At 31.9% G+C, this 15,830-nt stretch overlaps 1 protein-coding gene across 1 annotated transcript; it reads left to right on the forward strand.

Annotated features, from left to right (window-relative positions):
* The first annotated feature begins 14,327 nt into the window (after nucleotides 1–14,327).
* LOC124921048 (flavonol 3-O-glucosyltransferase UGT89B1-like) lies at nucleotides 14,328–15,795 on the forward strand. Its single transcript, XM_047461649.1, has one exon. It carries the CDS (start codon nucleotides 14,368–14,370, stop codon nucleotides 15,790–15,792), a length of 1,425 nt encoding a protein of 474 aa, XP_047317605.1. The 5' UTR covers nucleotides 14,328–14,367; the 3' UTR covers nucleotides 15,793–15,795.
* Nucleotides 15,796–15,830: the final 35 nt, after the last annotated feature.

Raw genomic sequence — 15,830 nt, forward strand, 5'->3', positions numbered from 1 at the left:
GTATTTTCAATATTTAAAAATAAATTCCATTTTAATATATAAATTTTGATTTTAAAGTTTTACTATATTTTATTTATCAAATAAAAATTTATTTGACTTTTATTCATTTATTGTATATAAATAAAATAAATAATAAATAAAATAGATAGATATTATTATTTACTATTTAACTTAGAATATACCATGTTACCAAGGTTGGCCCAATAATTTGTTGTAATATTGTGCTAATGTTCCCCCTGCGGCCTATGTTCTAGTCTTTACCAATTATATCTGTAAAAAAATAACATTGGTCCCTTTGGAATTAGATTTAAGCTTAAAAAAAAGTATCAAAATATTTTTTTTAAATTATATTTTTTTTAATTTATTCTGTATTAATTTAAATTATAACTTATAATTATGTATATATTTGATAATATTATTTTAGTTGTCAAAAGATGGTGTTGCTTTAGTTCATCCTCAATTTCTACTTTCTAGATAATTTTATTGGTTCCATTATTAGTTGAAATTTGAATTTGAGTATTTTCATTAAATTAGAGTTTAAAATTTAAATTGGGTTATATAATATATCATTAAATTGTGTTATATAAGATTTAAAATATCACAATTTTAATTTTTTTAAAACGTAGAGTATACATTGAGGTGATATTTTATTTTTTAATTAATTGGCACCATTGTTATTCGATACTCAGATTTTGAATGAGATTCAAATTATCATAATTTTTTTTATTTGATTGGCATTTAAAATTATTAATAATTTGATACGTTGGTAAACACTAAATAATATTAAAATTAAAAAAAAAAGGTTTTATCGGGTTGCAATTTGTCCACTTATATACTATTCAAGTTCCATCAAGCAAAGATGATAGTGATCTCTAATATAATTTAATACAATTCAGTCAATTATTTGATGAGTTATCACCCAATTTTAAAATACAACAAAAGTTATTTTTTTCTTCTAATTTGTTATTACAGTTAGAATTAGAGTGGTATTTATGTGAATGCTTTATATTTTATATATTGGTAATTTTTCATATAATTATATATATGCAGGGGCGGAGCCACCCATGGGCTAGGGTGGGCTCCAGCCCCACCTAAATTAAAATCCTAAAAGAAAATTTTTTATATATGTGTTTGACATGTGAGTCTTAGCCTAGTTGGCTACATTATTGAAATGTGAATATGAGGTAAGGTGATCAATCCCTGACCTCATCTTTAACTTATTTTATATAAAATTTTTGTAAATCATATAATAATATTATTTATTTTAAAATTATATTTATATAATAATTATACATTATTTTTTATTTATTTCAATATAATTAATAATACAAATTATTTATAAGAGTAAAATATAAAAATTAAAATAATAATAGTGTTTTATATTTCTTAATTTTAAACTATTTCAAAAATTTATAAGAAAATATAAATTAATATTAATAAACAAGTTAAAATAAAGAATTTGATATCCCTACTCAAGAACTTAACAAATCTCCTAGAATTGATGTTGATGTAAGTTCTCTTAAATTTGATCCAACATTACGTATTCCGATATGGAAATATCCTTTTAATCAAATGGATGAAATTAGACGAGCTTATATCAAGATGGGGTCATATCAACCTATTAAGGATGAGTACCCGCCGACCAAATTTGGAAATCAAAATCGACGGTTCCAAAGTCATTGGTTTAAGAAATTTATTTGGTTAGAATACTCTCCTTTGAAAGATGCTGTTTTTTGTTTTCCATGTTTCTTGTTTTAACATAAGCAACCCCCAAAACCTACATTTACAATAGATGGATTCAAATATTGAAAGCGAGTTAATGATGAGGATAGATGCTCTTTTGTTATGCATATAGGATATAATATTTCACCACATAATAGGGCAGTTGAATATCTTGATAATCTAATGAATATCTTTGTCATATTAACAAAATACTAAATGCACAGTTCATATGAAAAACAAAATAACAGATTACGGCTTACAGCAACTATTGAAATCACTCGGTGGCTCACTTTGCAAGCGTGTGCATTGAGAGGGCATGACGAGTTTCCATCTTCTAATAATCGTGGAAATTTTATTGAAAAAAAGCGAAACATAAATAGTTAAATCTGATATGCAAGTTGGAGCCAGCCCCAGGTAATTTTTCATCCTGGCTCCGCCCCTGTATATATGTTTATACAAATGATAATATTTTTTAATTAGTTTGTTGTAAATAGTGATCTGGGTCTCTTTTCTCTTAACTTCCTACTTTATAAGACAATTTTATTATTATATAATAACACTGAAATAAATAAGAAATTAAAATTATTTATAAGTAGTAAATGAGAGTAAATAAAAGATAACTGATCATATTACTGATCATATTAGTTTGTTAAGAACAATTACTTTGTTATTAAAAAAGTGTAGCATTATGTAAGATGAATGAAATGGCCAAAAGCTTTAATTGATTTTATTTCTCTCAAAGTTTTATTTGCTCTTTCAAAATTCATATTGACTCTTCTTTAATTGTTCACAAACTTTTATTAGTTTGATTTGCACATGGTATCGGAGCTAGATTATTGAAATAAGAAGATTAATTTGATCATCAGGATTCAATGAGGAGCGTCAAGTTTGTTTGATCCTATGATCATATCTAGCAATAACCCTAGCCCTAGCCAAACTCAGTGTGAATCTCAACTTTGATCACTCAACCGATGACAATCGAGACTCAATTACCAATAACTTGTAATATTCCAGTGAAGAGAAAATACAACAACGATATGTTAGTTATTCATGCAGCAGATCAATTAGGGTTGAATAATACTTCTGTCGTTCTTATCGTTCTTATTGGAAGAGACACATACATTGCATGGAGTTTGAGCGTTTGCCTAAAACTTCAAGCGAAGATTAAAATATTTCATCAATGGATCATATCCTCAGCCGAAAGAATGCGATGAACGTGACTAATGGAGTATTATTGATGCTCTAGTTAGAGCTTGAATAATGAACACGATCGAGCCAAAGATTGGGAGAAGGTTTTAGTAAAAAAAAACTAGTCGCGATTTGTGGTTAGAGGTTTAATCTTGATATGAAGGTAATAACAGAACAAAAATGTATGGATTAAAAAGAGATTAGGGTTGAAACCACTTCAAAGGTCTGGTTGCTTTGCGATGAAATGTTAGGGTTGAAACCACTTCAAAGATGTAAGTGTAAGGGAGTACAAATCGACTGTCATTGATGTTTTCTTGAGGCTGTAAGGCTTCAAGACGATGAAGAACTGAAACTATTGCAATTCTTAATGGGCCTCGATGAGAGGTATGAATATGTAAAAGATCAGATCCTCATGCATGATCCATGGCCATATGTGTACATATCATTCACTATGTTACAAAATGCTGAAAAGAAACCTAAATAGAAAATACCATATCAAGAAGAAACAATGGTTATCAAAGAAGATTTTACAAAAAGAAAAATCAAAATGTTGACAAGAATAAATATGTTTATTGTTCACATTGTGGAGTAAAGGGAAATTTTAAGGAATGATTGTTTTAAGTTGATAGGATACAACCAAGGGATAATCATGAAAAGAATAAGAATGTATATCCGAACAGGAATGCACATGCTGCAGCTGATCTTGAAGATGTTCCTGATATGACTATAAAAGAGTTCAAGATATGTAAGTAGTTTCAAAAGAATATGAGGGACATTAAGACTAAAGGAGGTTACTCTACTTCCTCTGTAGGTAAGTATTCTTTATCAAATCTGTTTTCATTTAATTTGTTTGATTATAATTTTAGCATTAATGAACAAATCAGCATGATAGAGATATGACTTATTAATTCAGGAGCCTCATATCATATTTACAATAACAAAAATATGTTTATTAATTTGAAGAAGTTAGAAACACCTAAGTTTATGTATTTAGTTGACGAATCTTGTAGGAATATAACTGATATAGAACTTTTTTAAGTATTTAATGGATTGAAGCATAAAGATGTATTATATGCATTTTGTTTTAAATATTCTTTAATTACAGTTTCTAAATTAGCCAAAGAAAACAAATTGAAATGTGTTTTCACAGAATCTGTGTGTTATTTGCAGGACCTTAAGAAAATGTTCAAGGTGATTCTAGGAAAAAGGATTGGAAATTTGTATTTCATAGAGAATAATTTATTTTCTTGTAATGATGATGATTATGTTGATAACATTTCTTCTAATAATGTTGTTAATTCTATTTTGATTCATAAATTATTAGGACACCCTACTTATGGTGTTATCAAACTTGCATTTCCAGATTGTTTGAATGAAAATTTTCAATGCAATACTTGTTCACTTGCAAAAATGCAAAGATTTCCATTTATAAGAAGTGAATCTAAAATACAAACAATTTTTGAACTTATTCATGTTGATTTATGGGGACCCTATCGAGAAAAATCTATTTTGAACACACCTTATATGCTTACAATTGTTGATGATTTTTCTAGGTGTACATGGATTTTTCTAATCTCTAGTAAAGTGTTTGTGTTTGATAAACCTTAAAGTTTTTTCTTTCAATTGATCAAAAATTAATTTAACATTTGTATCTAAACTATTACATCAGATAATGGAATTAAATTCATAAATGAAAGATGTTCAGAATTATTTGATTTTTTATGAATTATTCATCAAACAACTTGTGCTTACTCACCACAACAAAATGGTAATGTAAAAAGAAAACATAAACATTTAATCAGGTTGCAAGATCTTTAATGATAGATTCTAATTTAGAACCTAGATTGTGATTTTTTTTAGAGTGTTTAGTTGTCTATGCTATGTTGTAAATATTTTTTCAAATAAGTCAAAATTCTCAAATAGAGCTAATAAATGTGTTTTGAGTAGTTATCCTTTAAATAAAAAATATTATACAGTTTATGACATTGATGAAGGTAATATTTATGTTTTTAGAGATGTTATATTTAATGTTTTAAAAAAAAGGTTGAGCTTGATGAAAATATTTTAAAAAAAGGGTAAGTTACATGATTTACATTGTTTCCTTGATGAAGAATCAGATCTACAAATCATGATAATATAAATTTAGATCAACATGATTTGGAATTTGATGAACATTATATTCCAGAGTGTGATTTACAATATAATCCTATTAATATGGAATATAATGTTTAAATACAAAATTTTGAACATAATTTATAACACAATCTTATTAAACTAGAATCTAGTATTCATTCTGAAAATTCTGAACAAGAAAGTGTGCCTTTAAATGTTCTAAGAAAATGATTCTTCTAGAAGAAGTTCTAGATACACTAATCCACATATTTGGATGAATCGAGCTCGTTAAAAGAGTCATCTTTGGAATTATTGGCTACTGGGCACAACAGATAGTCATCCCAAAGAAAGTAATGGTTGAACTCGATAGAATAATGAGAGGCTACATATGGGTAACACAAGGCAGAGGAGGAAAAAAAGTCAAATGGGAGGATTTTTGCACTCCCATAGAAGAAGGAGGACTAGGAATAAAAAATTGTGTTGAATGGAACAAAGCCCTCACCATTAAGAGCTTATGGGAGTTGGAGCAAAAAGCGGACTCCCTATGGGTCAAATGGGTGCATACAAGATTTATGAAAGAAGAGCAGAGTATCTGGACACTAAACATCAACGAAAGAATGTCATGGTCATTGAAGAAAATCCTAAAAACAAGAAAATATGCCTTTCAAATGGTGAAAACCACAATTGGAAATGAAAGAGGGGTACTATTCTGGCATGATCCTTGGTTGGATAATATTCCCATTATATTCAAAGAAGAAATGCAAGGAAACATAGTTAGAAGAGAATACATCAAATACTCATTTAGAGACGTCTATGAAGGTAGATGTGATTCACTTTTGAGGATTATTCAAGAAGGTGATAGAATCCTAAACCTAATGAGGCAGAAGCAACTTAATGAAAATAATGATGAAATAAGTTGTAAAACAGAAAGCAACGAGAAGTTTATTACAGGAAAGACATGAGAAATGGTTAGAACAAGAGGACAAGAGGTAGATTGACATAATGTGGTATGGTATCCAAAGATTATTACTCGTCACCAATTTATTCTCTGGCTGGTATACAGGAAAAGGTTGACAACAAAAGACAGAATTCGAAAATATATAAACATTCTTGATATCAACTGTGTCCTATGTTCGGGAGTTGAGGAAAGCATAAACCATTTATTTGGGGAATGCTCTTTTGTAATACAAATTTGGAGGATGTATGCTACAAACATGAACATCATCAACTTTTCAAGAATATGGGAAGAAATCCAAGAGTGGATGAAGAATAAAGCAAAAGGAAGATTTTTCTATGTAAGTATGTTGAAATGCTACTTTGGAAGAAGTAGTACCGCTGAAGAAATTTTGAGAGATATAACTTCAGATGGAAATGCACTCATTCAATCCTAGAGAGGAATCGAAAGAAATGAAGAAAATAGAAAGTTCTGCCATATATGAGATATTTCGTTTGAGAATGTCACAAGTAGAATAAAAGTAAAAACGTTGTAGGTGTTAATTGATTATTGTTATTGTCTGTAATTCAATTATTGTTTCATTGTAAAATCTAGAAATTGTCTAGATCTGATCTTAAACTTTTGTATTTTTTTTCCCCTTTTTTGGGTTTTTTTTAATGAAATGGCACTAAGCTGTTTTCCAAAAAAAAAAAAAAAAAAAAAAAAAAAACAAACAAACAAATTGGTTTAAAGATTATGTAGCAAATCAAGTTGAAACAAATGTTAAACAAAAAAAAGATTTTTTTTTACCACTTACTTATCCGTTTATTTCAACTTGTAATGATATTGAATATACTGTTTTTATTGGAAATATAGACCAATTCTAAACCAATAACTTATAAACAAGTTGTTTTAAACCCATAATGGGTAAAAGTTATGGATGAAGAACTAACTACTCTGTATAAAAAACAAACATGGACTTTGACTGATTTACTAAATGGTAAAAAGGGCATTGAATGTAGATGGACCTATAAAACAAAGTTAAATACGGATGAAAGTGTTAATATATATATATATATATATATATATATATATATATATATATATATATATATATATATATATATATATATATATATATAAGTCAGATAACCGTAAAGGGTTATAATCAAAATGATGAAATTGATTTCCATCAAATCTATGTACCAGTGGCTAAGAATGTGACTATAAGATCTCTTTCTTTGGATGAAGTGTCATGCACGGAGGGATTTTAACGGATGATAGATGCATGAAATATCTAAAAGAAACTTCGTTTTTAGGAATATTTTATTCATCTCATAATGATTTTACAGTTACAACTTTTTCAAATAGTGATTGGGCATCATATTATGATTCTCGAAAATCACTTACAGGTATTGCATTTATATTGAAAATACATTGGTTGCTTGGAAAACAAAGAAACAACAAACCGTTTCTAAATCTTCAGTTGAAGCTGAATATAGAAGTATGGCAAGGACGATATGTGAATTATAATGGATTCATTATTTTGCTTAATGATTTTCAAATTCAATAGGTTCCATTACCCAGTGTCCTTCTCTATGACAACAAAGTGATGATGCACATTTTTCAAAATCTAGTGTTAAACGCACGAAACACATTGATATTAATTATCATGTGGTAATAAATAATTATAAAAAAAATTATTTCAATGACATATATTATAGAATGCAAATATTTTTATTAAGTCACTTGATGTGATTTCAAGATTAAGTTGTTACTTAAACATTTTCATCTTTTAGAAATAAGAAAGTGAAATTATTTATGATTTAAATAACTGATATTAGTTTGTTAATTTGTTTTTATAAGTTTTATTATTTTGTCAAGAGCTAGTTATTTTGTTATTAAAAAAGTGTAACCCTATAGATGAATGAAATGACCCAAAAGCCTTAATTGAGTTTATTCCTCTCAAGTTTCGTTTGCTCCTTTTTCAAATTCATATTGATTATTCTTTCAATTTTCACAAAATTTTATCCGCTTGATTTGCACAAACACTTTAACGTTTTAGAAAAAAAAATATAATCAATTAATAAAAATAATTTTGAGAAATGAATATGCAAGAATATTCATTCACTCTACTTTGTCCTAACAAATCTTAAGAGCTTGTTTTTTATATTGAGTTATTTAAGGTTTTTATTAAAATGTTTTAAAAAATACTTATTGAATAAAAATATTAAGTTTTTTATGTTTTTAATTGATTTATTATAAAAAAAAATTTCATTTAAAATTTAAATTTTATAAAAATAAAATAATAATATTTTCATCAATAAATACATGATTAAAAAAATAAAATATGATAAAAATGTTTTATAAAAAACTGAAAAACAAATAAATAACATCAAAATGAAGTCTAAGAGTTGGTTTAATCTTGGTTATATAATGGTTTTTTAATAAAAAATTTTTTATTAATAATATATCAAATGAAGATGTAAATATTTTAATTAGTTAAATTATTATAATATTTTTTTATTTAAATTTTATATAAATAAAGGAATGTATTTAAATAATTCGATTAATGCATAGATAAGTTAGATTTTTAATATAATTTTTTTTAAGAGAAATGATACAGACAGCTACTGGGAGAGCGATTCTCCCAGCGACTGTCTACGTGGCCTGCCACGTAGGCCCAATAAAAATAAAAATAAAAATCTAAAAACCCAAAAGCCCAGAAGCCCGCCCTTTCATCTTCCATTTGCCATTTTCATCCTCTCAAACATTTTAGGGTTTCTCTCTCTCTCAAGTTCATCTGCAATTCTAGCGATTTTCGTCCGTTCTTCGTCGAATACGATTTTCGACCTTTCTCCATTCTCATCTTCGGTTGTCCGCTCTCTAGCGCCTTCATCGTCTGCAATTTCCGTCCGATTTCTGACCTCCGTCCGTTCTCCATCGACTACGATTTCTGACCTCCCTCCATTCGGTTGTCCGCTCCTTATCTCCCGCTTCCAGTTTGTAACCTCTGAATGTAGAGAGGTTTGTCCAAGTATCATTATTAATTGTTCAAGAAAATATTGTAATGTCGTTATTTTCTCTGTTTTTAATAAGAGAAATGAACTGTATTTAGTTTTGTTCATAAACTATATATAACTGAAATGTCATGTTCTTTTAACTACAATGTCATGTTCTTTCAACTATAATGTTATGTTTTTAACACTACAATGTCATGTCATGTTTTGCACTAAAATAAAATGTCTATTAAACTGCAGTTCATTTTAAAAAAATTGAATGTCATGTTTATTATTTCAAAACATGACATTCAAGCTTAATACAACATTAAAATTGACAATTTTCATTTTTAATATTTTTTTCATTTTTTGTATTTTGAATTTCGGTTACATTACACTTTCAACTGTAATGTCATGTTCTTTCAAATGCAATGTCATGTTCTTTCAACCGCAATGTTATGTTTTTAACACTACAATGTCATGTCATGTTTTTAATACTAAAATTTCTCTCTTATTCTTCAGCTTCATGGGTGAACCATCATCATCCCCTCCCAATGTTCAAATCCCCATTGTTGGCATGACTTTTGATTCTGAAAATGAACTTCGTGAGTATTATAATGCTTACGCACAATCAAAGGGTTTTGGCATTTGTAAGTTAGGAGCAAGAAATGGGCAAGATGGAAAGCAAAAGTGGTTCTCCATTGCATGTGCTAAAAATGGTGTATTTACTTCAAAAGGGAAAAATATTTTACAACTTAGACCTTCCATCAAGACGAATTGTAAAGCTAAGATTAACGTTGCTGTTAGGAATGAGTGTGAATTTGAGATTACTAGTGTCTACCTTGAGCACAACCATATATTGAGCCCGGGAAAGTCTAGACATATTAGATCTCACAAAGTTCTAGATTCAATTGCGAAGAGAAGATTGGAAGTAAACGACGTAGCTGGAATATCTTTGTCAAAAACATTTCAATCTATTGTGGTTGAAGCTGGAGGATATGAGAATTTGAACTTTGATGAGAGAAGTTGTAGAAATTTTATTTCGAAAGCTAGAAGGTTGAGGTTAGGAAATGGTGATGCCGAAGCTCTTTGTCAATATTTCAACCGAATGCAAAGTAGACAGGTTGATATTATTATTCTTCGAGTGCAAAATTCTGTTCACGTAATGATTCCTCAACCAAATAAGTTTTTCCTTTGAATTGGCATGTGTGATGCCACACTTCCAATTATGGACCTCGCCCATGTAATTCTCCATATGAAGCATCAGATACACTCCACAATCATCATAGTTGCTGTTATCTTGCCACGGCATAGTGACCAACTTCATCTTGTAGGTGGAGAGTGCATCAGCAATGGGAGACTTCATCATAGACTTCAAAAAATCCATTAGCTTTTTCAGTATTGTCGGAAGCTTCTCATACTTGTCCTCAAATTTAATACCATCAGGGACTGTCCTATTATCGATGATTTCAATTTCCTGTTTGATTTTGTTGTATACCGCCACATAGAAATGTGAACTTATACATAACGGAACAAAAATCTGCAGTTCATTACATTGTAATTAATATAACATGACATTTAAGTTCACGTAACATGACATTGCAGTTAAAAATAACATGAGAACTTACTAGGTCTACTTCATCGAGTGCTTGTACTGTTATTCCGAATGACTTCACTTCTAGGTTCAGTGAATCATTATATAAACTGTCTCCACATTCATACAATCCACAATGTACAGTTGAGAAGAATATCCTTCTTCTTTTGATATTGTTAGTTAAGGCTTCGTATTGTGCAACGGTATTCATTTCCATTGCCCAAACGTCGATGATATTTGTGTCAAGCCAGTGGCCATTCTTCATCGACTGCAAAACACTACGTGGTAGGCTTATATAATTGCTTGAGTATAGGATCTCATCCACCGGTTTAACAACATTTTTTGCCACAGTCTTAACAAAATCTTTCGCCGCCGGCTTAAGAACATCTTTCGCCACCTTCTTAACAACATCATTCGCCACTGGAGTTCTCAACTTCAAAGGTTTCCTCCTTAGACGGGGAGTTCTCTTCTTCAACGGTATAGCTTGTATTATTTCCATGGGGATTGATAACGCAGTGGATGGGGGTTCAGGCTCATGCTCAGTCTCATGTTCAGTCTCAAGCTCAGGCTCAGGCTCATGCTCAGGCTTGTCACTTCCACCATCATTGTGAGCGCTTGGATTTTGTATGTATGCATTCAATATTTGAAGTATTGAATGTATGGATTGAACATTTGAAGAATTGCATTTTGAGATCTTTGTTAAGTTCTCAATTGTAACATGCACATTCTTCCAAGCATCAACACTTGAATTCTCCACATTCTCCGAATCAGCTTCATTCTCCACATCATGCACATTCTCCACTGTAGGTAACTGAATCCTATCAACAACCCTCCCTTGGCCGAATCCCCCATGTTCCTCTTCTTTTTGTACTCTTTCAGATACTATCTTGTCATCCCAACATGACAAGATAGGGAACTGTCTCTTGAATTTACTTCTTGTACTATAATCTAATACCTTGTCCATGTAGCACAACTGAAACAAAGACACGACAATGCAGTTAATATGTTATGACATTGTAGAAACGCGACATTATAGTTCATGAAACGTGTCATTCCAGAAATAATAGAAGGAGTCCAAAATGAAAGTTAGAAATAAATTACCATTAGAAAACTTAGTGGTCCGTGGAAATATGATTCTTCGTTTAACTGCCATTTCTCGACACTCTCGAGTAATCCATTCAGCGCGAATTTACACCAATTCATTTGTTTTATCTTGTTAACATCCATCAAAGATTTTAAAATTTTGAACCTGCAATTTTCAAAATATAAGCAAAATTAATAACAATGCAATACATAACATTATTCATTCTTAAGTATAAGATTGTTGTTTACCTGCACTGTGGATTTTGTGTTGTCCATAAGAAGCTCGAGACGACATAGATGACAAAGTCACGCTTGAAATTGTCATCTGCATTGGTGTTTGATAAAATTTTGTCGGTCATTGAGAGAGTGTTAGGAGCTCCTTTATTTTCATTTTCACCCCCACCTCCTCCTCCAATCCTGCAGCATAGATATGTATTGGGCTCCATCCGATTTCTTCCCAGTAGATTCAGTCACTTCAATATCACCTCTTGGAAGGTCCAGAATGCATTGAACATCTTCTTCATCAATTTTTAATAGCTCCCCATTGTTGAGGAGAACATCACTTCTTCTAACATTGAAATTCTTCACCAAGTAACGGGATAATTTGAAGTTGCATCTAGATATTCCCAAAGAGAGTAAGGAGCCGAATCCAATTTCTCTTACGGCTTTTTTCTGAACATCTGAGAGTTCTCGAACGAGATTGAACAGACCATTAGGCGAGGTTCTGGTGTTAAAAATGGCCTTTTTCCTTGTTTTTAGCTTCATAGAAGAAGCGGGAGGTGGAGGTGGTGAAATTGCTTTCCTTTTTTTTCATGGAAGATGCGGGAGGTGGAGGTGGTGAAACTGCTTTCCTTTTTTTTTATTCATGGAAGATGCGGGAGGTGAAGGTGGTGAAACTGCTTTCCTTTTTTTTATTCACACTACAAAAAAATATGAAAAATGAATTTAATTACAAAACAATACAATTAAAATAAAATAACAGAGCAATGAAGTTAAAATAACATGACATTGTTATTCACTAACATGACAAAGTAGTTCAAGTAACATGACATTTCAGTCATGAAACATGGCATTGTAGAAATGAAACATGACAATGCAGTTAAGAAAAATAACAGGACAGTTCAGTTAAATGATATTGTTATTCACCTAACAAGACATTGCAGTTCATAAAACATGACAATGCAATTAAGAAAATAACAGGACAGTGCATTTAAGATAACATGGCATTGTTGTTCACCTAACATGACAAAATAGTTCAAGTAACATTACATTGCAATTCGTGAAACATGACATTGCAGATCATGTAGCATGACATTGCAGTTCATTACAGTTCATTGCAGTTCATAAGCATGACATTGCATAAATGAAACATAATGCATTTAACAGAGTTAATAGGACAATACAGTTAACAGAAATAACAGGACAAAATAATTCATATAACATTACATTGCAATTCATGAAACATGACATTGCAGCTCATGTAGCATGACATTGGAGTTCATTACAGTTCATTACAGAATGCATTTAACAGAGTTAATAGGACAATACAGTTAACAGAAATAACATGACAAAATAATTCATATAACATTACATTGCAATTCATGAAACATGACATTGCAGCTCATGTAACATGACATTGGAGTTTATTATAGTTCATTACAGTTCATAAACATGAAATTGCATAAATAAAACATAATATAGTTAACAAAATCAACTAGACAATGCAGTTAATTGTTGTTCGTTTGTTACCTTCGTTCTTCTTCCTCATTCTGTTTATTCTTCTTCTTCACTTCGTTCTTCTTCACTGTTTTCATCTCAATCATTGTATTCGTCTTTTTTGCTTCGTTCTTCTTAGAAGCATCATATATAACCACTTGTTTATTTGATTCCTAAACATTACAAAAATGTCGCAAGTTAGATTATATAACCGAATGTACTAAAGTAAAAAATGATGAAGAAGTTATCATTTTGTGTTGAACGAAGAACGCGAGCAGACGATGGATTTTCTCTAATGATTAATGTTAGGGTTTTCTCTGAAGAACGCGAGTAGACGATGAAAATTGCTAGGATTCGAAAACAGATGGATTTGAGAAAGAGAGAGAAATATGTGAATGTCTTGGAAGATGTTGAAGATGGTTGAGTTAATCAATTGCGTTTGTAAATCGCTAGAATTGCATATGAACTTGAGAGAGAGAGAAACCCTAAAATGTTTGAGAAGATGAAAATGACAAATGGAAGATGAAAGGGCGGGTTTCTAGGCTTTTGGGTTTTTAGATTTTTTTTTATTGGGTGCCACGTAGACAGTCGCTGGGAGAATCGCTCTCCTAGTAGCTGTCTGTATCATTTCTCTTTTTTTTAAAGCTGTCTGTATATTTCTCTTTTTTTAAAACGCCGACATAAAAGCAGCGACGTCAAAGCAGTTTAAATATAGTAATAGGGCGGTGATTTTAAGGAAGATAATATTTGTTTTATTATGATTATTTTTTTTTTTTAAAATTAATAAGAAGACCTTATAAGTCTTTTTATAAAAGAAAAATCTAACTTGTTGAAAATCAAAATCAAAATTACGACCCAATTATTTAAAAAACAAAACAAGCAGAATGCATCCTTACGTAACCCATGACATCAGGTATATATGACTTATGAGTACCATTTCCCATCATCATCATCCCCTATAAGGAATAATACTAATCAACTCAATTTAGCCATTGCCCAAATCAACACAAAGGTAGACGATGACTTCATCATCACCGGCGGCGGCCCATATTCTGGTCTTCCCTTTCCCATCTCCCGGCCATATCATCCCTCTTCTCGATCTCATCCGTCAATTACTCAACCATGGCCTCACTATCACAGTACTAGTAACACCTTCTTTCCTTTCTCTCCTCGACCCATTAATTTCTTCCACCTCCTCTCTTCAATTTCACACCCTTGTTCTTCCAATCTCCGCCGCCTTCTCCGCCCCTCACGCCCGCCTCATCGATAAAGTTCGCGGCACAGCCGATCTTTACCAAAACATCGTACAATGGTTCCTTTCCCATCCTTCTCCTCCCGTCGCCATAATCTCCGACTTCTTCCTCGGCTGGACCCAACGTCTTTCCGAACAATTGGGTATCAAACGAATCGTCTTCTGGCCGTCCGGGGCTTTTACAGCTTCCGTTAATCATTCCATGTGGAAGAATTTACCCAAGAATGATTCTCCAGATAACGATGAATTTCTTGTTCGATTCCCGGAGGTACCGACTTCTCCGGTTTATCCATGGTGGCAGATAACTCAGTATTGCCGGAATTATAAGGAGGGTGATCCGTATTATGAATTCTTTCGAGAGGGTATGGTTCTAAATTCGGAAAGTTGGGGTTTTGTATTCAATTCGTTTGAGGAATTGGAAGGGGTTTATGTTGATTACTTGAAGAAATTGATGGGTCATAACCGGGTTTGGACTGTCGGCCCGTTGTTACCCGATTCGGATGAGTCTTTGAACCGAGGTGGGTCGAGTTCTATTCCGATAACCGAGTTGATGGGTTGGCTTGATTCGAAGGAAGATGGCTCTGTTCTTTACATTTCATTTGGGAGTAGAATTGTGTTATCGAATGTTCAAATGGCGGCTCTTGCGGAGGCGATTGAGTTAAGTGGGGTGAGTTTTATATGGTGTGTGAAGGATAGAAAGGACTCTGAAATGGGTTTGATTCCTGATGGGTTTGTTGATCGGACATCTGAGAAGGGATTGATTGTGAGGGGGTGGGCGCCGCAGGTGGCGATTTTGAGGCATCGGGCTTTGGGAGCGTTCTTGAGTCATTGCGGTTGGAATTCGGTGTTGGAGGGGATTGATTCGGGGGTTCCTATGATTGCTTGGCCGATTGGGGCGGATCAATTTACGAATGCTAAACTTTTGGTGGATAATCTTGGGGTGGCGATTCGTGGGTGTGAAGGGGGAGATGTGAATGTGCCGGATGTGAATGAGTTGAGTCTGAGGATAACTGAGTCGATGTTAGGCGGCGGAGGCGACTGCGATGGGCGGAGGGAGCGGGTGAGGCGGTTGAGTGAGGCGGCGAGGAAAGCTGTTGGGGAAAATGGTGGGAGTTCGATAAGGGATTTGAATGATTTTGTTTGTGAATTGAATAATCTTCAAGATAAGACCGGCGGTTCAAAACTTGAATAGATTTATGCCTATTAGAGCATCTCCAATAGTGCTGCAAA

The sequence above is a fragment of the Impatiens glandulifera genome, chromosome 1 (assembly GCF_907164915.1).
Source record: "Impatiens glandulifera chromosome 1, dImpGla2.1, whole genome shotgun sequence".
Taxonomy (NCBI): domain Eukaryota; kingdom Viridiplantae; phylum Streptophyta; class Magnoliopsida; order Ericales; family Balsaminaceae; genus Impatiens; species Impatiens glandulifera.

Excerpts from the sequence above, each read along its gene's own strand:
- LOC124921048 (XM_047461649.1), top strand. The coding sequence starts at position 14,368 with ATGACTTCATCATCACCGGCGGCGGCCCATATTCTGGTCTTCCCTTTC.